General features: G+C 48.0%; 1 protein-coding gene across 1 annotated transcript; it reads right to left on the bottom strand.

Moving 5' to 3' along the window:
• Window positions 1-26447, bottom strand: LOC143641283 (E3 ubiquitin-protein ligase parkin-like). Its single transcript, XM_077108559.1, has 3 exons — window positions 26295-26447; window positions 5860-5977; window positions 1-113 (listed from the first exon to the last, which is right to left on the bottom strand). The coding sequence occupies exons 1-3, from the start codon at window positions 26445-26447 to the stop codon at window positions 1-3; spliced, it is 384 nt and encodes a 127-aa protein (XP_076964674.1).

Genomic DNA, 26447 nt, shown 5'->3' on the forward strand with positions numbered 1-26447 from the left:
CTACACGTAGAACCAGTGGTCACCCATGCAGGTGCGGTTCCACTCGCAGCCGCAGTTCCAACACCACTCCAGCCGGCACTGGGGCTGCGGACACTTCATGTGCATGCATCCTCCTGCGGGAGACAAAGGACAAGCCACGGTGGGTCTGCAGCAGCCTGGAAAACACACCCCAGGCCACAGGCTAGTCTAGGGGTCCCTTCTCAGGGAGTCTGAGCAGGGGGAGGGAATGGGAGATCAGCGAGGGCGTTCTGACGTTGGGACGCTGTTGAGGAGGCAAAGCAAACAGCACCCCTCCACCCACGGCAAATTTTATTTGTAAATCTGAGCTTTTCTGTTTTTCCTGAAATGGGATTTAGAGACAAGTGCTTTGTGTTTCACAGTCAAATCCTCATTTAAATAAATTTAAATATATATTGAATTCAATGTTTTAAATACATAAAATGCACTTAATAATTTAACATGATAATATTTTATGATTACTTTTGTCATTTCTTTGGAGATACATAGCTTGTCAAAATTCATAAAACAAAAATTGGGACAGTATATTACTTCTAACAGGGAATACGTCCCTTAATGCTATTCTAAATTTAATTTAGGACGAGAAGAACACAAAGGAGCTAGCGAGGGGTCTGATGACTCATTTACTGCTCAAAAACTCAGAGGATAACTTGGTTGTAGACTTTTCTCAAGGCGAAGTGCTTTTCACCGTTGCTGCTTGGGATTAACCGAGGTCCGTGAGGTTCCGGTTGGTTTTGTAGCGGGGCCTGCCTCTTCTGCCTCTTCTCTGGGTCCTACTCTGGGTTGCCTGGCTCCCCCAGGTGTTAAACGCTGTCTCTGTTGGCTCTGGGGAGCGGAAACCAGCTCTGCTTCACGTGGAGCGAGCCGTGTGCGGGCAGCCTTGCACAGAGATCACGGCTGCGCACTGGTTTCCTGGACACAGGAGCCTAGCGGTGTTTCTGCGAGGCATTGAGCACTCCATTCTTCAATTTACCAATTATCTTGTAAGTATCTCTGTTCTCCCACTAATGGCCACATAATTGCTTCAGTACTGTCTCATTTTTCCTAGAAAACTAGTTTGAGAACTTCCACTAATTGAAAATATGTATGAATATATAGACACAGGCATTTACCTTAGGATAACTTGGATACATTTAAAGTCCTCTACTTTCTGCTTCTTTTAGTTTGTTTCAAAGATCATAAAAATTGCATATAAAATGAATAAAATTGACCGTATAAAAAATAATCAGATAACTTATTAATGACATTTTTATCTTAATACTTCCCATTTTGGGAGTGTCATTTCAACATATTTAATGATTGTACCTTATGATGTAAATAATCCAATAAAATAGTGTGGTGCTTTAAAACCACTTAGTTTCTCCTAAAAATCAAATAAAAAATATTGAGCAATATATTAAAACTCAGTGAATTAAAGTAATTCTAAATGTCAATAAGAATGTTTTCCTATTACATCAAAATTTTAATGCACCAGAATCCTAGCATAACAAATCACATTTTACAATAGAAACAGAATCACAATGGAAGACAGAGCAGGACAGGAAGTGGAGGAGGGGATGGCATTAGTAGTGCTTTCCTGTTTACTGTAAAGCAGTCTGTGGCTCCAAGGCCTCCTGCGGCTGACCTACACTGTCTAGATTTGAGAAGGTGCACTCAGGATGTTCACACAATCTCAAAGTGGTCTGATGACACTTCTCAGAACAGCCCCTGTTGGCAGGTGACACATGATCATAAATAGCAGCTGGGAGCTGCTGACAGGTGCGCACAGATATGAGATATTTGTATGAAGGGACCATAGCCTCCTTCCAGTGAGTCCTGTCCACTGACTGGCCCCAGCCCCCTGCAGGTGCTGTCCCTGCTCTGGCCAGCGGCCCCTCCTCTGGGTTTTAATGAATGAACTGAAGCTCCGGAGCCACCTGAAAGCAAATGTACCTGGCAACAGGCAATCACTGGTCAGAGAATGGATCCAGAGTCCCGTCTGTGTGAGACAGAGTAAGCAAGGACATTTCTGGGGCCTGCAGGGTATCCCAGGAGCATGTGCCCAGGCTCACTCTGTCTACATTTACATGGAAACGGCTCTCCTGTCAGTGTCACTAAGGAGAGCTGCTTCCTAAGATTCTGCTGAATGTGGGGCAGACCTAAAGGAGACCTCGGTAACGAAGCTTCACCCTTGGCTACACTGCAGTGATTAACACTAGAGCAACTGGGCTCGCTAAGAAGCCAAAGCCCAGGCAAGTTCTAGTATAAACCCATGGCACAGACGAGGACAATAAGGCCCAGAAGGCCACACAGTACACAGCAGACCCAGACCCCAAAAAGCCCCTGGGAACCCAGAGTCTGTGTTCTCAGCCCCTATGGTACAGCAAGGAGGGGCTGCGTGATGCTTCCCAGGGCTTCATATGGCAAACCAAGCTTTCTCATTCTGAAGCCACAGCTAGAGGACTGGGTTTTTCCTAACATAAATAATACTGCAATTAGCAGTTTTTGCCTAACATGGGCACGCATGTGTGTATGAATATGTGGTATGTAAATGTGTCTATGTATGTGTTATATGGGTGCCTCTGTTTATGTTTTTTTGGTGTATGGTGTTTTCTCAGGTGATATGTGCACATGCGTATGTGCACGCATGTGCATGTATCTGAAGCATGTCACTGTGCATGTATGTGCATATGTGTGGCATGTGTTTTGATGCATGTCTTGTGAATGTCTGTTGGTGGTACATGTTTTGCATGTGTCTGGCATATGTGTATGTGGCATGCCTGTGTGTTTGCAGGTGTAGTATGTGCATGTTATGTGTAATGTGTGTGCTGTGCATGAGTGCATGTACAAAAATGTGCATGTATGGCATTGCATGCATACATGCATGTGGATGTGTATTTTTGCTATGTATCTGGTGTGCTTAATGTGGTGTATGTGTACATATGTGTATGTATGTGGTGTGTGTTTGGGCATGTGTATGGATACATGTGCATGTATATGCATGTATGTGTGTGTTTTGTGGAGTAGGCATGCATGTGGTATGCATGTCTATATGTGGTATATATGTGCATGTGTGTATGCATGTGGTGTATTTATGGGCATGTATATGTATGTATCATCACGTATATGTGTATGTTTATGCATGTGTCGTGTATGGATGTATGCATATGTGTTCAGTGTATGTATGCAATATGTGTTTGGATGTGGTATATGAGCATGTGTCTATGCATGTGGCATGTATAAGCATGTATATGTGTACATGTGCATGTGACATACATTTAACATGTGGACACGTGTCTATGTATGTGACATGAGTGTATACATGTGTATAAACATGCCTGTGTGTTGTTTGTGGTATATATGTATGTGCAGTGTGTGTGTGGTCTATGTAGATTTGTGGCATTTGTATTTCTATATATATGTTCTGTGCATGGTGTGCTGTGTATGTTTGGGGATGTGTACATATATGTGGCATGTGTGTATGTGTGTGATGTGATGGGAGTGTGTTCGTATATGTGATGTGTGTACATATGCATGTGTGTATGTGGCTGTGTATGACTGTGCTTTTTGTATATTTGTGCATATGGGTATGCATGTGGTGTGTGTGCTGATGTGTATGTGCATATGTAATATGGATATGTATGTCTATTTGTATATGAGTGGTGTATGCATGCATGGATGCATGTAGTGTACATATGCATGTATGTGGTGTTTGTACATATGGGTGTGTGTTGAGTAAGGGTGTATGTTTGTGGTGTGTAGGTTTTGTGGTACATATACTATGTATGTATGTGGTATGTATGTAGGTACATGTGTGTATTTTTATTTGAGTATGTATGTGGTGTATGTGCATGTGTGGCATATATGAGTTGTGTGTCTGTGGTGTATGTGTATAAATGTGTGTGTATGCATGTGGTGGATATGTGGTGTCTGTGCATGTGTGTATGTATATGTGCTATGTGTATGAGGTATGTGCATGTACATAAATGCATGTATCTGTAAGGTGTGTTTCTACATGTGGTGTATGTGAATGTGCCCCCAAGTTCACACATACATACACATAGCACATATATCCCAAGCTTACATAATGTATTGATACACCAAAAGCACATACCACATGCATATACATTACATAAACAATATATATGCACCACACATATAAAACAGATACAAATATACATTCTCACATGTACACACATCACATTTATACATACCATGAACACACCACATACATACTATATATATATATATATATATATATATATATATATATATATATACATGCTTGCAAACAATAATATATACACTACTGATCTATATACACACAGTAGACATGCAAACACATCACAAAGACACATCACATATATACATCCACAACAGTGTACATACATGCATACTCATACACATATTCATGTGTTTGCACACATATGTATGCACACACATGCATCTATACACATGACATGCATACACATATAAGATACATACACATATATATCACATTCATATACATACCATAAACATATACACAATTCATATACAGACATAAACACACCACATACACATCACACACACATCATACACCATTTACACAAATACACACACACATGCATTGACACATACCACCACATACCCCATGTACATATACATATCACAAATACACATTCATACATACACCCACCCACACCATATACACATTTATAGATACACCACATACATGGACATATATGCATATACATATGCACACATACATCCCACACAACAGAGGTTCACACAACACATACACATGCACATACCTGCACTGCAGACTCTAAGCATATACATGCATACCACATACATCATACACATGCACAGCACACAGACACACACCCCACATAAAATATACTATATACAAACACTGTGAACACATACACATGCATACACATATTCGCATACATCACAAACACACATGTACAATATCTTGCACATATACACATAACACAAATACACACTCATATATACATACACATACACACATCCCACATGCTTATACACATGGATATGTGGTACCTGCATGCATGTATGTGGTATGTATGTGTACCTGTTCATATGTATTTTTAGTATAGATTTCCAGAACTAGGGTTATTGGGTCAAAGAACAGAGACACTCTAATTTCTTTACATATGTATATTGCCAAGTGGTTTCCAGAAAAGTCTGGAATTTACCAACGTTGAGGATTATATTAAAAACAAAACAACAACAAAATGTACACAAAAGTTCTTTAATCCTAGCAAAATGGCCTCAGTATTGAATTCATTTTAAAAATCCCTGCGCCTCTGAGTGCTGGCCCTGTCCCTCAATAGCCACCACCTCCCCTCCAGTGAAGGCCTTGTGCCTTCTTCCCCTTGTGTTCCCGGTGCCAGCGGGCAGCCTAGGGGAGGTGGGCTGGACCCGCAGGTCCTCCGCGTCCCACGCATCCTGCCCACGGGGAATGGTCCAGGTTGGGCTGAGTTCTCCAGAGAACCTGGCCGGTGCTGCGCCTGCTCCTGCCGCTGAGCTGGGTGGCATGTGCTTGCTGAACAACAGCTGGGGCAGGGGGACCGAGTGCCCCGGGGATTGCCCTCTACCCACCAGGGCCTAGCCGCTGCTCAGAGCGGCCGTGGGAAAGCAGCGCCTGGGTTTGGTATTCGCCTGGGCTGGCGCTGGGGCTGGTCACTGGCAGAAACGGGGCGCGTCTAGAAGGGGCTCCAGGGCGCTGGCTGCCGGGCTCTAAATGAATGGACGAGGCAGGTATGAGGGGTGCGCGCCTCCCAGAGCCCCGAGGGTGCAGCCATGCAGCAAGAGCACAGGACATCCTCCCCTGGCCAGCGGCCAGTGCAGACTCACCGTTTTTTTCCAAGGGCACCCCACAGTGAGGGCACGGCTTGGTGGTCCTCTTGATGGTTTCCTTAGAGGCCTCTTCCCAGCGCGCGTGCTCTGCGGCTCTCTCATTCACCCTGTAGGCCTGGTGGGTAGACAAGAGGAAGTCAAACTCGGTCTCTGACTGTCATTGGGGTCTCAGCTTCTTGAAAATCTAATGTGCAAAAAAACTTTAAAAACAGGGGTGCCTAAAGATCCCAGAAGCTGGGACATCCTCTGGCCTGATCAGGGCTGGCCAACTCTGGACACACGCTGGACACATGTTCTTGGCACGCAGCAACAAGCTGATAAGACGACTACAGGGCGCAGCCCTCCCTCTGTCCTCGTCATCACTGTGAGGAATGCCACCTCCCTGGGGACTAGCGTCAGGTGTGGTGACCAATGCTCTCACGTGCTTCTTAGCAGACACTCTGTCACCGGTGAAACGAGTACACTAGTCTTCATTTCACTTTGAGGGTCAGACAAATCGAATAAATAGCTCAATACCAGTAAGTTGGAGAGTCTGTGGGACTCCACAATCTCTCCTTCATTCTACATCTTGTTTTCCTTACTTCTTGCACCTGGGAAATGGGGACTCCAAAGATGTCACAGAGACAGCAACGAGAGCGAGAATATGACAGAGAAGAAGGTTTCTGGAGTTGTGGACACAGGCTAGAACGCGAGCCGGTTGGAACCAGCTGCCTGGGCTCAAGCCAGGCTCCGCTCAGAGGGAGACTTGTACATGTTCCAGAACCATCGGAACCGAATAGAGCCACTGTGGGGAAATGCACCTTAGAAAGCTGAACCTGGGAGAAAGTACACAATATAAAACTCCAGGAAGCTGGAAGGTCAAAAGTAGAAAACTCACAACAGGAGAAAACTAGCCTCGTTCCGCTGTCACTAGAAAAACTAATAAAGTTAGAAACGAGCTCATGAGTTCCACAGAAATTAGATGCAAGGAGAGGGGACGGTGAACTGAAAAATGGAGTGAAGAAATCCCACAGAAATCCCGCAGGAAAGGACCTGGAGGATATGGAAAGGTATTCAAGGTGAGAAACCCCAGCTTCTCTAGAGCTCTAGAAGGAGATGACAAAGAACAGAAGGGACAAATGGCATTTACAGGGACAGTGGCAAATAAAACAGATCATCTGCGAAGAAGTTACAATTATTCTGACAGCTGACTTCCTAGCCAAAGGTGTTAGCGGACATGACCTTCAGAGTACTGGAAGCTCACTCCAGCTACTAGAACTCTACAGAAGTAAAGTTGATCTGAAGTATGAAGACTTTCAGCCACAAGATAAAGAATGCTACCCAACCACAGAACCTCACTAAAAGAATAGATAGGAAAGGTTCAGAAGGAAGGCGTGGGCTTCAAGGAACAGCTCTCAGCAAAGAGAAAGAGTCAATATTAGTTATGTAAAAATGACACTTAATTCATTGGTTAGAAATCACAGTGGAGAAGAATGACCTGTGAGAGATCATATAGTAGACTTTTTCACATTAATATGCTTAAATTTCTAGGTTCACTGGTAAAAGAGAAAGATTTTTCTTTCTAAGCAAAAAAAAGTAGAATAAGTGGAAAAGGCAAAAACGAAACATAAAAGCCTAAAAGAAGGAAATAAATGATAGAATAAAATTATAGAAAGTAATAGAAGTCATAAAATTGAGTGTCAGAAGCAACTGCAGGTGTCCCACCAACCACAGTGGCACACACGGCCTCTGGTCTGTAGCAGGGTCCTGCCTGTGTGTGCATAGTGCCTCTGTTGTGGCAGAGTTGAGTTGCAGGTTCTTGCAGGATTAATGACCTGTCCCTGGCTGTCTGTCCAGTGGGTGGCATTCTCAGTCTTGAGCGGTGTCACTCCCGAGCGCTTGGCACCTTCTGTCTTTGGCAGCAGCACTGACAGATGGAGTCTCTGTCATGTGGAACTGCTCCTGCTTCTTCTGCCTGATAGAGTTTGGATCTACAATGTTCTGCTGAGGCCCATGTGTTAAAGGCTGGGTCTCCAGGCATTGTTGGAAGGTGGGGGAAGCTTTTCAGAGGGAGGCTTAGTGGAGGTTTTAGCTCTGGAGTTGTGCCCTGGAAGGGACTGTGGGGCCCCAGTCTCTTCTTCTTTTGCTTCCCGGGCTAGGAGGTGATGACCTGCTCTGCCTACACTCCCCACCATTGTGTGCTGTCTCAAAACAGGTCCCAAAGCAATGGGGCCAACCAATCATGGACTAAAACCTCCCAAACTGTAGCCAAAATCAACCTTTTTACTTTTTAAGCTGATTGTATCAGGGATTTGTTAGAGCAACATTAAGTCTGACACACACATGCCCAATTTCTCAAATTTCACCAGGAAAAGGGCCTCTCTTTTTATGGGCTCATGTGATGAGATTAGGCCCTGTCTTGGTCTGTTTTCTACTGCTACAACAGAACACCCAAGGCTGGAAAATTTATTAGGAGTAGAAGTTCATTTGGCTCATGGTTCTCGAGGCTGAGGAATCTAAGAGCATGGCTCCAGCATCTGCAGGGCTTGTGGCTGGGGATGTCTCGCAGTAGGAGGAGGAGGAGGAGGAGGAGGAGGCAGAGGGTGTCACGTGGCAATGCACAGCAGGAGTGCTTGGGTCTCTCTTCCCCCTGTACAGCCTTGAGTACCATCTTGGGGCCAAGCCTCAAGACCTCATCTGATCCTGAGCACCCCACAGGCCCCGTCTCCACATACTAATGAGCATATGAATCTGGGCATCATGTTTCCTTCCTTCCTTCTTTTTTTTTCTGTGCTGAGGTCAAACAGAGCCAGGCCCTAGAGGGTGCAAGGTGGGTGCTCTATCACTGAGCCACACAGCCCAGGGGATGAGGTTTTTACACATGAACTTTGGAGGCCACATTTAAACAGAAGCAGATTACATCAGATGATCTAAGGTGATCAACCTTTAATCGTATAGTCCCTTCTGCCATATAAGGCAACATATTCAAGGGGGGACAGAGCAGGGTGTGGGCATTGATCTAGGCTCACTACTTGCCTGACCACACCCACCCTGATCCAGAGGAGGGTTTCTTAGTGTGTGTGTGTGTGTGTGTGTGTGTGTGTGTGTGTGTGTGACCTTTCTATCATTGTAATAAAATACCTGAGAATTAACTTATTAAAGAGAAAAGACTTGTTTTGGATCACAGTTTTAGAGGTATCCTCAATACAACATCAGGTGGATTCAGGTTTTGGCCTCTGGTGGAGGTGCCCAAGGCAACAGTGGTGAGCACGTGGTGGACCAAAATGTCTCACTTCATGGCCAGGAAGCAGAGATGAGGAAGAGGCCAGGGTGCCCCTCTCCCCTTTGGGGCACACTCCCAGTGACCTAAGGATCTCTCACCAGGGCTCACCTCCCAGAGCGTCTACCACCTTCTAAGAGCACCACCCTGTGGACCAAGCCTTTAACACATGGGCTATTGAGAACACTTTTAAGTCCTTTGTGTATAGACTGAAGAGAGGGAAAGCTGGGTCAAATGGTGGTTCCATTCTAAGTTTTCCAAGGAATCTCCATACTGCTCTCCATATTGGCTGCACCATTTTGCAGTCCCACTAGCAAAGTATGAGTGTGCCTTTTCCCCACATCCTCGCCAACACTTATCATTGTTTGTCTTCATAATAGCTGCCATTCCGACTGGAGAATATTGAATATACAAATTGTATAGATACCAATTATCTTGAAATATGCATATTTAAATCATGAAAAAATATTACACAGTACTGTGTGAGTGTGTGTGAGTGTGTGAGTGTGAGTTTGTGAGTGTGTGTGTGAGTGTGTGAGTGTGTGTGTGTGTGAGTGTGTGAGTGTGTGTGTGTGTGTGTGTGTGTGTGTGTGTGTGTGTGGTGTTGTGTTAACACATTATATAGAAAGACAAGAGGAAAAAGCCCAGGGAAGGAGAAGACACCTAAACCTTGGAAGAAAGCCAAATGGAGAACCATGTTATTGCTTTAGTTCTGAACTAGGGGAGTCTCGGAAGCCTGCCTGACAGTCGCCCAGATCTCCTGGGTGGGTGGTAGCCTTGTGCAAATCACCACCCACAACTATGAGGGACCAGGTCTTCCATAGCCTGGGGCACTAACAGGTGAGCTTGTGGGGCATGAAGACGTTTTTTTTTTTTTTTCTGGTAGAGAAGAGATTCTTAAAAGGTAATGGTTCATCCCCCAGGACAGTAACTGGATCTGCACAGAGCTGGAGATGTCATTTCTGCCATTCTTTCCTAAGGAACAAGATGAGATTCTTCTCCTCCTGTGTGCATGGAACCCGTCTCTTGGGAGTGGCCAGTTTCCCCATTAATCTGATGATTTACACCTGTGCATGGGCTAACGAGAAGCCGTGCGTCAGAATCATGTCCCTACACCTGCCAAGTGGGCAGCAGGGGAGGGCAGCTGGCCCTGATACTGTGCCCAGGAGGGAAAGGCTGGAGGACCAGCAGTAGCAGCATGTCTGTGACCTTAGGAGGGTGCTGTGTGGCAGTGGTTTTATCAGATCATCTGGTTGAGTAAGCGCAGCATCCCAAAGGCAGGGCCTGGGGTCACCTGGCTCAGGGGAAGAAAGCCCAGCCCCAGTGTGGTCACTGGCCCATAGCAGCAGGATCTGAATCCAGGCCCCAGATTGCACACTTCCAGCCCCTCTGCTACTACAACCAGGTTGTTTGAGTCAGCTTTGTGTTACTGTGACCAAAATGACCGGCATGAGCAACTTAGAGGAGAAAATGTTTATTTTGGGGTATGGTTTCAGAGGTTCATCCATGTTTGGAGAACTCCATTGCTCTGGGCCCAAGGTGAGGCACAACATCAGCCATCATTCTGACCAGAGAAATGTGCTCATTTCACATGCTATGAAGGGACCAAGGCATGGGAGCTGAGGCAGCTGAGGTCCTGGTAACTGTGGGGAGGGCCCTTCCTGGCCATCGCCTCTGGCTCTCTCCTACCTCCTGGGTCCCCGGAGTGACAACCACCCTCCTGGCCCTGACCCCTGACTCTGCTTGCAGTCACTTCTACCTGGGGGCTCCCACTTCTGCCTGAGCTGCTGAAATGACACAGTAAGGACACATGGGACTCCAGTTGCCAAAGCCCAGCCTTTTTGTCCTTATCATCCCGACTGTCACTGATGCTAACCCCTGGGCCATCTTCCTTCGTAGCAAAGCAGAGTCACCCAGAAGCTTCTCAGGAGTCCCTGCCCCCAACCTCCCCATATCTGGCCTTCACCCATGGAAGTGAGGGACCACTCACTGCTGCTGGCCTGCCTGACAGGCTCGGCCTGTGCTTGGGGCCTGGCTTAGATCTTTGACCATCAGTTCCTGAGACAAGCATCCTTTGCTTTGCATCCTTTACGAGTGGTTTTAGTGCTAGTGTTCCAACCCTTCTGGAATGATCTCAAGTAGTAGCCAGATGCTTGCTGGTAAAGTCATCCAAGGGACTTTTAAAAGCTGCAGATTCTTGTGCTTACACCTTGGAAATTTGGATTCAGAAGGTCTGGGGTAGTGTCCTTAGGAAGGTCCTTAGGAAGGAAGTGTGTATGTATGTGTGTGTGCACATGCGCATGTGTGTGTGTATGCGCAGGGGAGGGTGGAAGGGAGAAGTCTCTCTACTGACATATTTGATGGCTGAAAAATAGCGATTTTCTCTGATATTTAACTGTAGTTTATATGTGAAAATGGGAAAGAGTCAGAAAGGGAGAAAGAGAGTGGAAGGGAGTGTCAAATGGCCTCTACAAGGCCAAGTGCTGGCCAATAGGTAATCCGCCAGCCAAGAGGGGATGATCGTCCTTGCTTTAAGTGGTGATCAGTGTCCAGTGAACTGGAGATGTCTGCGTCATGGGAAGTGGCTGGGGTTTGGCCCAGATTCCTTCTCTGCTCATTGCACATGTCCCTGCACAGAAGCTCTGGCCTGTCTCTGCTCACCTGCAGACGTGTGATGAATGTGTCTCTCTCTCACAAGGGTCATCGTGACCTGGAGCACATGCATCCTGGATACGAGCTGCAGGTCACATCACAAGCTTTGCTACTTTGTCATCATCACCAGCATCTCTGGCGGACAGAGAGGGGCAGATGGACACTATGGGAAGTTGCATGGATGCCCAGGCCACCTGGACTGGTCTTAAGTCTCCATTAAAAACGCAGGCAAAGCAAGGTGTCCTCACAGAGGTTGTAAACACCAAATTCATGCCTGGGAGGCTCTGTTAATGTCCACATAAGCTGGAACAGCCTGAGAGAATGTGTATGCATTATCCTCCCTGCTTTAGGGGACTATTTGTGACCCCTGGTTGGCCAGTAATTGGACAAGAATCCTAGAAGTTAACTTAAATCTATTTTCCAAAAAGGATCAGATTGTCATTAATCACTGAAAAAATGGTTGGCTTAATTCAGAACGAATCTTTTCAGGTAAATTTCACTTTCCTCATCAAAATCGAAAGGCCGGTTAACACCCACTTGTCAAACAATTACTGAAACCCTCCAATGGAGCCTTGCCAGTTGCAAAGTCAAGCAGAGGTCCAGTTGCAGCCTTCTGCTTGTGAGCAGTCCGCCCCCTGCTGGTGACCAAGAAGACAGCACCACCTTCCAAGGGCCTTGAGCTAATCAATAATGCTAATGAGAGAAGAGAAGGTCCACAAAACTTGTTTTATTGTCTCATGACATTCTTTTATTACTATCTGTTCTAGAGGAATGAGTGTGTGTGTTGAACTTATTATTTTTATATATTTTCAAAGAAAAAACTCACCAGAGTGCTGAGATTTAATGGAGTGTCTGACTGAGGAATGAGTGGACATGAGGCTACACTTTCTCCATCAAGTTCCAAACTTCCTGGGGCACACTTAGGATGTAGTGTGGCCGTCCTGTAAATGATGATAAGGGTGGTGGTGATTTCTGCTCTCAGTGGAATGTGTACCAACTGCCACAGGTTAGATCTTAAACAGTCCTGCTCCTTGGGGCCTCAATGCCTCATAAAGGGGAGGGAAGTATATAATATTAATAATGTCTGTTAAGCTATTTTGAAATTGATGGGGAAACAGAACAGCATACTTTTAAAGTAGAAAGATTATCAATAGGTACCACTTGCTGGGAAGTTTTAAAGTACTTGGTGTTAACTATTACCATAAGCAGATGAAAGTGGAAAAAATCTAACCTGAGCGAGAAAGAAAAGCTAATTTGATAGATGAAGGAGATCTCCAGTTCTCTTAGGGTGTCAGTGACTAAAATGACCAACAGAGACAAGAGTTAGAATGCAGAAGCTTCACCAGCAGGACACCAGGGTGTCAGGGCAGAGGGGTGAGAAGGGCATAATGTTATTTTTGTTACAGCTGGCACAGAAGCTCTTTAACCTGTAAAACATTTTTTGGGTCCTTAAGATTGCCAGGCACTCTCCTAGACACTAGGAACATTGGTGAAGAGGAGAATTGAGGAATAAACAATGAAGATCCCTGCCTGTGGGCTTCCATGTGGGAACAGTGACTTTCAGCTCACACAGTGACTTTCAGGCCCTGAGGCAGGTACCACACATGAGTTATTTCATTAAGTCCCCCCAACTTCACAGTGTTCTGTGTCATGGGGACAACATTCACGTAAGGATGACCAGCCAGGGTTCTGCAGAGAAACAACCACATAAGAAAGACCTGCAGGTTCACTCTAAGGCCTGGCGAGGGCGGAAAGCCCACCCTCCCTGGCCTCCAGCGCATCCTGCTTGGCCTCATACCCCCCCCACCTCCACGCCCCACGTGAGGCAGCTGGTTCTTGCAGCAAGAAAGGAAGCGTGAGCCCCGATACCACGTGCTTGGCACCTGCGTTTGACCCAGGGGCATCGGCCAGGGAGCCTCGGTGGAGCCCACCAGCCCCTTCCGCACTAAGGCCACAGCATTGACGTGCAGGGACATAGGCTGCCCACGAGACCTCTCCTTAGCCCACGATGCAGGCTGTTCTCAGAAACGCCCTCTGGGGACATGCCCTGTGGTCTCAGCCCGGGCTGTGGTCCTGATGGGGCTTCCCTTGAGGCGCATGCTCCCCCCACTCCCCCCAGGTCATTTCATTTTTGTTTTGCAGAATCTTGTGTTTAACAGGGTCATATGTGTCACTGAGTGTGGCCTGCTGTTTTGATGCCAGCGCCACTGTGCAATAACCAAGGGTGGTTCAGCTCTGCAGCTTGTGAATGTCACGTTGCCTTAGGGATCAGCGTACTCTGGTGGCCAGCGGCTCTGTGCAGCCCTCCCTCGCCTGCTCCTGCAAAGAACCCCAACGGGAGGGACTGGGCACGTGTGCATGTATGATATGTGTGGGTGTGTGGTGTGTGTGTGGTGTGTGGGGTGGGCGTGGTGTGTGAACTGTGCAGGGGCCTGTGTGTGGTGCGAGTGTTGTTTATGTGCTGTGTACTGTGGGTCTGTGGTAGTATGCAGTGTGTGGGGCGAATGCAGGTAGCACTTGGGGTATAGAGTGTGTGTGCCATGCTGTGTGGTGTGGTATGTGTACGTGTGTGAGTGACAGCGGCTCTGCGAACACATTTCCTCATTACCCAGTGGTTCTGTGGCTTGCGGATGGTCCCTGGCACACAGGGCACACACTGGGAACCTCAGGCCAGGGACTGCCCTGGAAGCCTTGGTGGATCAGGTGCCAGGATCCTAAGACCCCTTGGCATCTGAAGCTCTTGGGACACCTTGTCACTCCTGGGGAGCTGGGGGCTTTGGGAAGGAGGTGTGGTCTGCTCGGGCCCAGGTGGGAGAGCTCAGGACTTGTAGTGTGACATGGGTGGACCCAGACTGGAGGGAGCCCCCTGCTGCTGGGCTGTAGCAGGGCGGGTGATGCTCATTGTGGAGTGACAGGCCCAGAAGAAAAGAGAAGTGTCTCAAGACAGGGAGGGTCCCAAAGAAAAGGGACCTGATCTGTGGTAGGGTCTGTCGGAGGGGCGGGATGTCCTGGGGCGTATGTCCTAGGGGGTATGCACCGGGTGTCAGTGCTGCAGTGTGATGGGGTCACCCCTGGCCAGGACTCAAGGTGAAGTATGGCTTGGACCCTGCAGTGTGGGGAGGTGGAGCTTTCCAGAGGTCAGACTGGATTAGTTCTCATGCCAGCATGTTGTCACCAAACAGGATGGCTTCTCTGTCCCCTCCCTTCTCTCTACATACCCACCTGCCTTCTGCTTTCCTCCTAAGAAAACCACTGTGAGGCCCCCATGAGAAGCTGAACCCATGATGTACCATGTTTGACTTCCAGAACAGCAAGCTGTGCTTTCCTGTATAAATCACTACCTCCTCTGTCCTGCAGGCAGCAGACAGCAGACCAGGAGAGCGTCTGTGCGTGTGCACGCACGTCTCATTTGTCTTTCAATCTTATCATTCCTTTTCTCTGTAGTGCTTGACATTTTTAGCATTCAGCCATGAAAAACTCGAACCCCAAAGTTTTACATTTTATAGTATTTTATGACTTATAAAATGCCTCACATTCATTCTCATTTCATTATTTATGGTTCAGAAGATCTTACGGGCCCCATGTGGCAGGGGGGAGAGGGCTGAACGCGGTTGAGTGACTTGCCTGGAAGTGCAGAAGATCAAGCTGATTTGTGTGACGACCAGCCCAGGGCCATTTCTGTCTCCCCAGAGCAAGCCTTTTTTCACAGGCTAAGTTCTTTGGAAACGCACTATGGAGAGGCTAGTGCTGTCCTTGGCATTTATTTAGCTGCCCGAGATGGACTGCAGGCTGGGAGGCTGCACCAGCCTTAATGGAGATCTATCACAGCCCTCCTGTCCCGCATGCACATCCATTTAGACTGTGCGTCCAGAGTCAAGGATTCTGTACAAGTGACATCAATAAAACTGTTTTACTTAAACCAACAAGTGATTCAGGAAGCACACTCCCAAATAACTAGGGAGCTAGATCTCCAGGAATAGTAAATCTCACCGGTCCCCAGTTCAAGGACTCTGCTCCTATAACTGCAGGAAATGGCTGGGAGGTACGTGAGGAGAGGCACAGAGGCAAAACATCCAGAAGAATCGAGGCTGTCTGGAGTGGTTGCTGCTTCACTCTCATCTGGGGAGGCTCTTAGCTGAGCCTCTGGTGACAAAGCAGCAGAGCCCCTGGGGAGGGATGGGGGTTAGTGATTTGGAGAGGAGAATTTGGAGAGGAGAATCCCATCATTTGGAGAGGAGAATCCCGTCTTCACTGTTGGCTCCAGGCCAGCTGTCCCCTATCAGGGCTCTGTACATCCATTCCTCTGCCCACTGAGCTCCTCTGTGGAGGCCAAGGTGAACTGATCTTGCTCCCTGGACACTCTGTTCCCCTGCTGTGTTCCCAGGGAATGGCACCACTTGCCACCCAGTCAGAAATCCAAGCATCAACACTAACTGGCCACTTCATAGCCTGTCTTCTGATTTGCACCAGGCTCTGTGGCTGCTCTGTGGCTTTGGCCTCAAGCCTACCCCTCCTGGGCCTTGCCAGTCCAGCTGTGCGGCATCACATGCAGCTGCTGCAAGCCAGGCAGAGAATCCCCACAGAGGACTCCAGTCACTAAGAGTTTTGTGCATTTGAAAAAGAGCCCCCAGAGTGCCACTATGCCTGGCAGAGATGGTGCTTCTGAGCCACATCCTCATAAGATGGACCCAGAATTTCCAGGGCCAAGCACAAGGCGGGCCACATGGAATGAGGCAGCTGTGTCAACGGCAACACAGATCCCTAGGCTCCCACCACTGTGGCACTGTGGCCTCTTAAAACCATGGCCCCGTGGTGGTGGTGGCACCACGGGGGGGAATTGTTTGGGGGCAGATGAAGGATCCCCGTGTGGTTTACAGGTGAACTGCTTGGCCTGTGGGTGTGAGCCACAGATGGGCTGCTGCTCTGCTGGAACCTCCTCCTGGTGTTGGCAGAGAGCAGTGAGCAGGGCTCCCAGTGGGCAGCACTGGAAGTGCACTCGCTGGGGTGAGTGTTGGTGTCTCTTCAGTGTTCATGTCTGGAAATCCACTCACCACGGTGACCATGTTAGGAGCTGGGGCTGTTGGGAGGTGAGGAGGTCAGGAGGGTGGAGCACTCTCGAATGTGATTAGTGTCCTTATACAAGGAACCCCAGAGAGCAGACCCACCTCTTCCACCATGTGAGGGTGCAGCGAGAAACTGAGTCCTCACCATACCAAGCTGCTGCCGACGGATCTTCCACTGCTCAGCCTCCAGAACTGTGTGAAATAAATTCCTGTTGTTTTTAGCTACGCAGTCCACAGTGCTCTGTTTCAGGGCTCCAGATGCGAGCAGTCGGCAGCTGACTACATGCTCAGTGTGAAAAGAAAAGGGCTGAGCCAAGAATAGATACAGACTCACAAGCAGGCCAAACATCTTGGTGACTAGTAAGATGACTGAGGGCCGGTAAGACCAGCGCTCTGCAGAGCAGGCAGGCAGACCCGCCATGGAGAGGGCTTGAAGCAGGAACATCCAGGTACTCACATCAATGTCCACAGCATGCATTGAGAAGCACCCTTAAACAACTAGGCAGGCAGAAGACCCAGCTCCGTGACCTGGCCCACCTCATTACTGGCCACAAAACCCTGCTTCTAGAGCCGAGCAGCACTGGTGGCAAGATGAGAGCCCTGTGGACCCTGCGGTCTGCATTTCCTCACTAAGGTTGGGGTTGCCACTGTTCCTGCCCCTGTCCAAGCTGCTGTCAGCCGAGGCAGCACTGAGTTGCTAGTGTGGCCCTCTAAGGTCATGTTGGTCATAGAGAAGCCCTGGAAGGGGAAGGAGTCCATCCTGAGGGGAACCAGCCCTCTTCTGGGCATGGGTTGGCCTTTCCTGATGGCAGAGCTTCAGGCGGCTCTACCATCTGATGCTGGCAGGACCCTGCATGACCCTTCACAGGACCAGTAGCAAAGGAACTGTCCCAGTGGGGACATGACCACTCTGTCCTTCTATGTATCACACTTCCCAGAAGCTGTGGACTGGTGAGAGGGATGGGCCAGCTCCCACCTGCAGCTGGAGCTCCTCATTGCGTGATGGGGCGCTGGCCCCTATGACAAAGTGTAGGCCCTACACCCAGAGCCACCACACAGCTCCACAATGCCAACAAGCAGAATCTAACCGTCCAGGAATCAAGGGGTTAAGGAGGAACAGCCCCACCTGGGAATCTCTGCTCCCCTGTGCAACGTGCCCTGCAGATACAGGGCCCTGGCTTACATGTCTACAGAGAGCCCACGGAGAGTTCTGGTAAGCTCAGTCAGGGCAGTCATCTGGACACCTCGAGTTCCAGTCTCTAAGTGACTCACAGGTGAAGCAAAGGGACAGGCCCTTATGGGGGGTGAGTATGAGAATGGGCAGGGTACATTGGGCACCTGGGAGGTGCACTGTGGCTTCTCTGGTACTCCTCGGCTGATTTTGACAACGCTTAGTCAGGTTCAGTGGTCATGGCTTTAGAATGGCATACAATCAGGAGTGGGGACCACTGGGGTGACCACCAGGTAAGCCACTAGAGGTTCTCATCTGAGAGAGGGTATAGAGTGGTCTTAGCAGGGGGACCACTGGAGCTAGCTGCAACCCAGAGACCCCCGCAGCAGTGTGAACTTCTGCTCACCTCTCCCATCTCCATTTGCAAGTCTCCCTAGTCTCTTCCCTGCTTAAGAGGCAGAGGTCTGGGCAGCATCAGGTGGACTGTAGTGGACACTGAGACTGACCAGCTCCCTGCTTCAGGATTCAGATAATTGCTTCCTCAGCCACCGGCTTCATTGGCAGCTCACAACTCCCCACCAGGTCCCTGACGAGGAACTGCCCTCAGCCTAAGGAAGCTGCTTTACCCCCTGGGCATGGAGCAGAGGGGAGGACAGCTCATGCCCACGGGGTACCATCCTGCCCTCCTCCTGATACAGAATGGCTCCGAGGGACTGTCCCAGCTACAGCACTCCTGTGAGCTTGGCTGCTGCAACCCATGGCAGTTCCCCTTCTCTCTGTCCAGCCTCCCTTCCTTCCCACTGCAGAGTGCAGTCCCCCAGGCACCCCAGTAACAATCGTCCACAACCAGGTCTCAAGAGCTCAGAGTTTCTTCCTGTAAAACACGATCTGGGGTTCTTATTATCACTGGTGACCTTTGAAAACACCAATCTGATGAGGTTGACCTCGTGGAGTCCATGGGTGATTTCTCACTGCCCTGGACTTCAACCTCTGCAATGTGACCTGTCAGCCTCTGCTGGCCTCTGCTTACTTTTCCAGATCAGGCTGTTGCCACTGTCATTTCAGGCCATGATTAAATGAGCTGCTTTCCTGCCCGTGGACATGCCGCTCTGTCATCTGGAGAACTCTGCACACCTCCTTTCTTTCCCTAGAACACCCAAAAGTCCTCTCTGTGCTTGGACAGCTGATCCTTAAAAGTCTCAATTTTCACCTCTTTCAGGGAAAGGTTTTTATGGTTTGGATGTGGGGAGTCCCTCAAAGCTCACAAGTGAGACAATGCATGAAGTTTAGAGGAGAAAATACTGGATTATGAGAGCTCTAATCCAATCATTGGATTAATCCCTGATGAGGTTGACTGAGTTGTGACTGAAGGCAGGTGGGGTGCAGCTGGAGTAGGGGTCCCTGGGGGCCTGGACTTGGGGTGTGTACTTTGTGTCTGGAGAGTGGAGACCTCTCTCTCTCTCTGCTTTCTGATCATCATGTTATCTGCTTCCCTCTGCCACCCTCTCCTGCCATGATGTTCAGCCTCACCTGCACCCCGAGGAATGGAGCCTGCTGTCTGTGGACTGAGACCTCTGAAACCTTGAGCCCTTAAATAAACTTTTTCTCCTATAATTGTTCTGGTCAGATTTTTTAGTCACAGCAGCAAACAGTGGAATAAAACATGTTTCCTTGAAGCTCCCAGAAGACTGATGTCATTTCTATGCATCCACAGCCTCTTATCCTTCCTCTCTTGTTCCTCTCAGAGTACAGCAATTAATAATCTGATCAGTTGCTTCTTCTGCTGCACTAGATTATGAATGTCGTGAGGTCAGAGGCCAGATATGTCTTCCTGAGTGCTCAAGATACTGCAGGTGATGCATGTACAGGATAGATACCTTTAAATACTTAGAGAACATCCCTATAACTCCTTTTTTTCCATTTGTTAGAAGAAATAAGAGTTAGCTGAGACACAGTTGGAATGTATATAATGTAGGGAGTGTGTCACACGCAAAGTGAACCCAAATTCCAAGCCTCCGTGTCACTACAGTTGAGAGCTTGTCTCCTCCCAAATTTGTGAATTAATTGCTCATAAGAGTAATAAGAGAGGGTTCTTTAAGAGAGGAGGAGGCCAGGAGGGTCCACCTTCATCACCTTGATGGGCAGGTTTTGTGCCTCCCCCCTTTTTTTTTTTGGTACCAGCGATTGAACCCGGGGGACCTTAAACACTGAGCCATATCCCAGCTTTTTTTAATATTAAAAGTTTTTTTTGTAGTTGTAGATGGACAGAATGCCTTTATTTTATTTGATTATTTTTATGTGGTGCTGAGAATTGAACCCAGGGCCTCACCCATGCTAGGCAAGCACTCTGCCACTGAGCTAGAGCCCTAGCTCCCTGTTTAATATTTTATTAGAGTCAGGGTCTCACTGAGTTGCTTAGGGCCTTGCTAAGTTGCTGAGGCTGGCTTTGAACTTGCAATCCTCCTGCCTCAGCCTCCTGAGCCACTGGGATTATATGTGTGTGCTACTGTGTCCAGTGGGTTCGGGCCATTTTAAAGGACTGTGTTTGCCCCCTCTGGCCCTTCCGCCTTCCACCATGGGATGATGTGGCAAAAAGGTTGTCACCAGACGCCAGCCCCTTGCTTTTAGCTTCCCGGCCTCCAGGACTGTGAGCCACTGAATTTGATTTATTATTTATTATTTGACTTGTCACAGGATGGAAAGCTGGCTAATACAGGCCCACCTTTCTGTGTGGCACACACTGACTGGCGCTGAGGAGCTGGGTGGCTGCCACTTCCTTTGACAAGCCGCGTACTCCAAGGTTTGCAGCCTCTACTGTGGGCCTGTGTATGACTGTGCCCAGGCTAAGGTTCTGATCTGTTTTTGTTATTGCAGTTTTATTAGGAAAGACAGCACAAAAGTGAACTATATCTTTGTCTCCTTATCAAAATGCTGGGAGTCCCTGATTTGAATCAAGCCTATTTTGTTCCTGTAAGGTTCTGGTCTCTGCTGGCGTTGGAGTTTTCCTTCTAGTCCCTCTTTGTCAAAGCAGAGGGCCCAGGAGGAAGACTTGACAGGCCATGTTGCTGCTTCACGGGGCTGACGTGGTCCACGGTCCCACCTGCTGCAGCTCCCACATGCCTGGGCATCATGATCACCTGGTGCTCATCAGCTCTGTTGCCCCATGGGCCTCTCTCCCTCCCTAGCCCTGGCCAATAATCATATTTACCACACAAAGTTGTGATGGGCTAAAAACAAGAGGGCGCATTTGGAAGAGCCTTGTGAACACATCCTCTGTAAGTGTACAGGGTTCCTGTCATCCCAGGCAAGATGGTGGCTTAATCTCCCACTTCAGAGGGAACCGCGTTTGACGATGGGAATCTTATTTTTCAAATGATTACTGAGACGGAACCCAGTCTGGAAGCGACTGACCATCTTTTTAGAGGTGGTTTTTCAACCTCCTGAGGAAGAGAAAGGTGTGAGGATGAAGGAGGGAGTTATCATTCATCCAATCAGTGAGTACCGACTATGTGCCAGGCCCTGGGGGATACGGACAAGCAGGTGCAAATTCTGCACTAGCAAAACTCAGCCTTCCGGGGGGAGAGAGGAACACACTTCAGTTGTCTCAAGGCTTAGAGGAGGCAGTGGGGTGGGCAGATGGCCTCACAGAGGGGGGGACATCTAATCTGGGTCTTGAGGGTTAAGTAGGAGCACAGTGGGCAGGGATGGGCACATTCCTCTTAGACACAGGAGGATTATTAACCAGAGAGAGCAGTCGCTGTTCCCAAACCACTTGATCAGGGATAACCACTGAAATTGATTTCCCTTGTGGCTTTAGATAGCGTCATTAAAACTCAAGATGTCTCAGTTTGCCCTTCCACTAAATAGGGAGTAGTAACATCAATGACTTAGAACCACTGGGAGGGTGCATTGATCTATGTGGTTTGCAAGAGCAAGTGGTTAGTTATTAGAAAGCCTCTGGGGGACATGGGAGGGAACAGAACAGGGGAGGAGAACAAGCCAGCGAGAGCCAGAAGAGGTACACAGGACCGGATTCTCATTAGCTTGAGATGGATTGATCATCTGTCAATGATTTCCCAAACTCTCAGCAGTCTCAACTTAAAGATTGTTCAATATTTTAAAACCAATTTAAAACCAATTCTTGAGTTTGCTTTTTTTTTGAAAAAAAAATATTGCATTAATCAAAAAATGCATTAAGTTTTGAGTCAAGCTGCCCAACCCATGGGAAAAGCTGATTGGGCCCCAGGGGAAATGACTTGCCAGGCTGGAGAGGGTAATAGCAAAGAATAGAAACCAGTCACCTCTAGAGGAAGAGAGTGGAGAGCAGCCATGAGTGGCTAAGAGGAAAAAAGTTGCAGGTGAGCTCAATGGGAAAGAAGATGTGGAGAGGACCAAAGAGGGTAGTTTGTTGTATTAGCAAAACTCAGACATCCAGGAGCATCTAATGCATGCACTTCAAGGGGCCGGGTGAACTTTGGATGGTCAGAGGTGCATAGCATGGTCCTTTCAAAGGATTTGGTCAGTGGAAGTTCAGAGGCTATCCTCCATGAGATCTCTGCAGACTGAGAGAAATGTAGGGGATAGAAAGTAAGGGGTTCCCTTAAAACCCAGACCCTCATTCTACTACCCAGTGGACCTGGCCTTAGTGTTGGTGCTGTAGCTTGTTGGGTTCAGCAACCAGGGCTGAAATAAGGAGGCTTTGGAGCCCTGGCAAACTGGTTCACAGAGCATGATTCTTTTCCCTCCACTGTCCTGACCTGCAGGGCTGACTCTCATGAGCTGTGTCCCCAGGGTCCCTGGGGCTGGTTTCCCACTGGACCTGGCCAGTGGGAGACAACAGTAAGAGCGCAGAAGGTGGAAGAGAGAAGTTGAGATGTCCACCCACATTCTTGACCTGCTTGGAGCCCATTTCTGGCAAAGCTGGACCCTCTGGGATCACTCCTCCTGTCATGAGGCCCCTTTCTCTGCAGCTCCCACTTGTGGGGTTCACAGAGCCCCGTTTCCTCCACTGGCACCACTGGCCTAGTGAGGTCCCGCTCCCACTGGGCTAGACTCCAGTGGTTTGGTTCTTGTGATCCCACCCCACTGCCGTAGGTCATCCCTCCATTAAGACCCCCTCCATGTGCCCGTCTGAGTCCGGGTCACTTCCCTGTGGAGTCCTAATTGATTCAGAGACTTCGGGAAATGGCAGCAAATGCAGGCTCTGTGCAGTGGGCGTGGACCCACCGGATACTCTAGACCTTCTGATTTAGGTTTGTTGGTCAGTTTGGTTTGTTTGTGAGAGGACAGGAGGCTGGCTCTGTCACCAGGGGCTAGAAGTAGGAGGGGGCTCATCATTGGGAGGACTAGGGGCAGGGCCACCTCGCCCTGGTCTGGACTGGGAACTCCTCTCATATGAATTGCTTGAGCACCCTGTGCTGCCCGATGAAGTGATAGAACTGCTATGAGAGCGGGGACTTTATCTTGCTCTTTATTTCCAGGGATCAGAACAATGTCTAACATATCAGAGGTGTTTTAATACATTTTTGTCAAGTGGAATGATGCCTCTTTCATTATAGATGCTACCAACCCTCAACAAACATCTATTAAATGTGTATGCACCACATTCTCTCTTGACTTGGGGACTAGGGATGGATGGAAGAGGCTGGTTGAAGAGGTCCCTGCCCCAAACCTTTGCCCATGCAGTGTTCACTTCTGGAATGGTCTATCATTCCTAATCTGCATCCTCTTGACAAGCTAGCTCTGAGCCATCTTCCATGACTCCCGGGAAGTGCTATATTTGCTGTGCTTTGGTTTGGCATATTGCTGCGATTATCCGTTTTCCTGTGCAGCTCCCCCATGACTTCCCTTCAAGCCTCTGAAGAGAACCGTACTTCACTGCATTTTGCAGGAGAGTCCAGCAGGCTGTGGAATGTGTGCTGATTGACGCATTGCAGACACAGCTCCTTCACAAGGGCCATCTGTGCTCAGGGTCACCTTTCACTTTCTTTTCCCCATTTTTCTAAGTTGAATGTTAAGGTTTTAATACAATAAAAAGAAAACAACTTCAACATCAAGGATGGCTGGATCCTCATGAATGAAGAATGAATAGGGTTACAGGGACAGTCAGGTGCCTGGACAGGGTAAGGGCAAGGGGCACACTCCTCATCTTACTGTACTGTTTTCAAAGAAATGATGTCAGCATACCACTTCTTGGAAGCCTTTTCTCTGTGGTCCAAAGACCACATGGTGTTAACTGCTAGACTAATCCCATTTCCGAGAACCATAGGCTTTTCTTCCTGGCTGCAGTGACCCCAGGCAGAGGGTCTCAATACCACTATCATTCCTGCAGCAAGCACAAGAGAGCTTGCATGTGAATTTCCTTGAGCTAAAATAAATCAAGGAGCATTTACCCCTTTGCTATGGAAATGACAGCTTTTTCTAAATTCCTTATACGCTCCTGGTCACCAATTTAGAAGCTGATGAGAAGGCCCAGTTCACTAATGACATTTACTTGGTTATGCGATTTTGGATAAACACATCCGCAGAATACCATACAGGAATAGCTTCTCTATGCTCTGGTTTGAGATCACTTAGGTCTTTAGCATTCTTTAGTATAAAATGAAAATGTTATAGAATTTGTATGTCTGCTTACTAGGATCCTATCAAGGAAATGACTAGAGGATTCATCTGCATGGAGTTAGTGTTTAGACCCTTGTTAATGTCTATATTAAGAGAAAAATAATGAGTAAATTCATCAACTGTGCTGAGCTCTTTACTTGTTTCCCCTAAGATTTGGTTGATCATAATTAATAAATTAGACACATTTGCATTTCCCTGAGCCTGGTATAGCACACTGGAAAGTAAGCCTCAAGAATCACAATATTTACTTAATCAGGACTGGAACGTACTTTAGCATAGTTCATGATATTGCTACAAATGCCAGCCTTCCACATTCCGGTATCCCTGTACACACAGCCCCTAACTTTCGATGGTTTTGATTTTTCTACCTTATACAGTAGAAACTGTGTTTGGAATTGTGAATTTTGATCTTTTCCTGGCTAGTGATATGTGGTGCTGCCCTCTCTGAAGATGCTGGACAGCAGTAGTAAGCTACGGCTCCCAGTAAGTCCCCAGATCACCCGTGTCCCAGACGGCAGTGTGCACAGTAATGTTTGGTAGGTGAGATGTGTTCAGGGCATTTTTGAATTTACACTATTATCAACTTAGAATGTTTATCAGATTCTGTCCTAATCACAAGGGGAGGACCATCTGTACATGTCACCCAGAGTTTTCACCAAAGATTTGAAATGAGTCAGGTATGGTGGCGCACACCTGTGGGGGCGGTCACACTGAATGAGTAGCATTTTCCTTCCTGTGATTGGTAGAGGCTCTGTCGGTCACTTTTGAGTGGTCTGATCACCTTCGTAGTGGCCCTAGACACTGTCCCACCATTGAAGTAGCAGAATGTGTCTTCATTCGTAGGCTTGGCCTCCCACAGCCCCAGGGTGAAATTACCTGTCCTTGTAACCTTGCCCCTCTTGACTTTTTTTGGATGGAACTTTCTAAAGAATGAGGGTCCCCCAATAAAAGTTCACTTCTGAATTTGTCGTTAGGCTCTAGTGACATTCCTCGCTCTCCTATTTGGGGAGCTTGAGGCCGAGAGCGGAGGATCCATCCTGAAGCTTGATTTAAAGGTAAATTGTGTGTCTGTGTTTTATTTGGTATCCTAGTAAATTCACTAGGGGGACCTTTAGTTTAGTCGCCGGTGCTGGCTGGGGGCAATATATTCCTGTAAACCCAGTGGCTCAGGAGGCTGAGGCAGGAGGATCATGAGCTTAAGGTCAGCCTCAGCAACTCAGCAAAGTGCTAAGCAACTCAGCAAGACCCTGTCTCTAAGTAAAATTTAAAAACGGCTGAGGATGTTGCTCAGTGGTTAAGCACCCCTGGATTCAATCGCTGGTACCCCCCCCCAAAAAAAAGACACAAAGATATTTAAAAAATAAAAGTAGGACCAGTATTAATTTCTGTGATAAAGAGTTTGTTAAATTGTTTTATCTCCTCTCTAAATACCCCTCTGATCATGCATATAGGCCCTACCTCTATCTTGTATTCCTTTGTGGAGAAACTGTCATGGAAGTACAGATTCCCCAGATGTCATGGGGAAGTCTACACTGTCCCTGGAGGAGAAGGGCTGTGGACTAGCTGTCTGCTCCTGGGCTTCAGGGAGGAACTCTTGAGGACTGCCAGGAAGTAGCTCCCACCCACCAGCGACTGAGCCCCTGGGAGGGACGTGTGGCATCTGTACCTGTTTAGCTGCTCCCGAGGCTTCAAGCAGGGTGCTGCAGGATCCCTCGTGGTGCTCCTCCTTACAGTCCCGGCAAAAGATGAACTGCAAAAGAACAGCGTGGGTCAGGGACGTTGCCTCCACCTGAATGCTCTTCCCCTTTTCCAAACCCAT

The sequence above is a fragment of the Callospermophilus lateralis genome, unplaced genomic scaffold (assembly GCF_048772815.1).
Source record: "Callospermophilus lateralis isolate mCalLat2 unplaced genomic scaffold, mCalLat2.hap1 Scaffold_94, whole genome shotgun sequence".
Lineage (NCBI taxonomy): Eukaryota > Metazoa > Chordata > Mammalia > Rodentia > Sciuridae > Callospermophilus > Callospermophilus lateralis.

Excerpts from the sequence above, each read along its gene's own strand:
- LOC143641283 (XM_077108559.1), bottom strand. The coding sequence starts at position 26,447 with ATGGGTTTGGAAAAGGGGAAGAGCATTCAGGTGGAGGCAACGTCCCTG. Across the intron at positions 5,978-26,294 it reads CCTCGGGAGCAGCTAAACAG|GCCTACAGGGTGAATGAGAG; the intron begins GTACAGATGCCA and ends TCTACCCACCAG. Across the intron at positions 114-5,859 it reads GGTGCCCTTGGAAAAAAACG|GAGGATGCATGCACATGAAG; the intron begins GTGAGTCTGCAC and ends TGTCTCCCGCAG.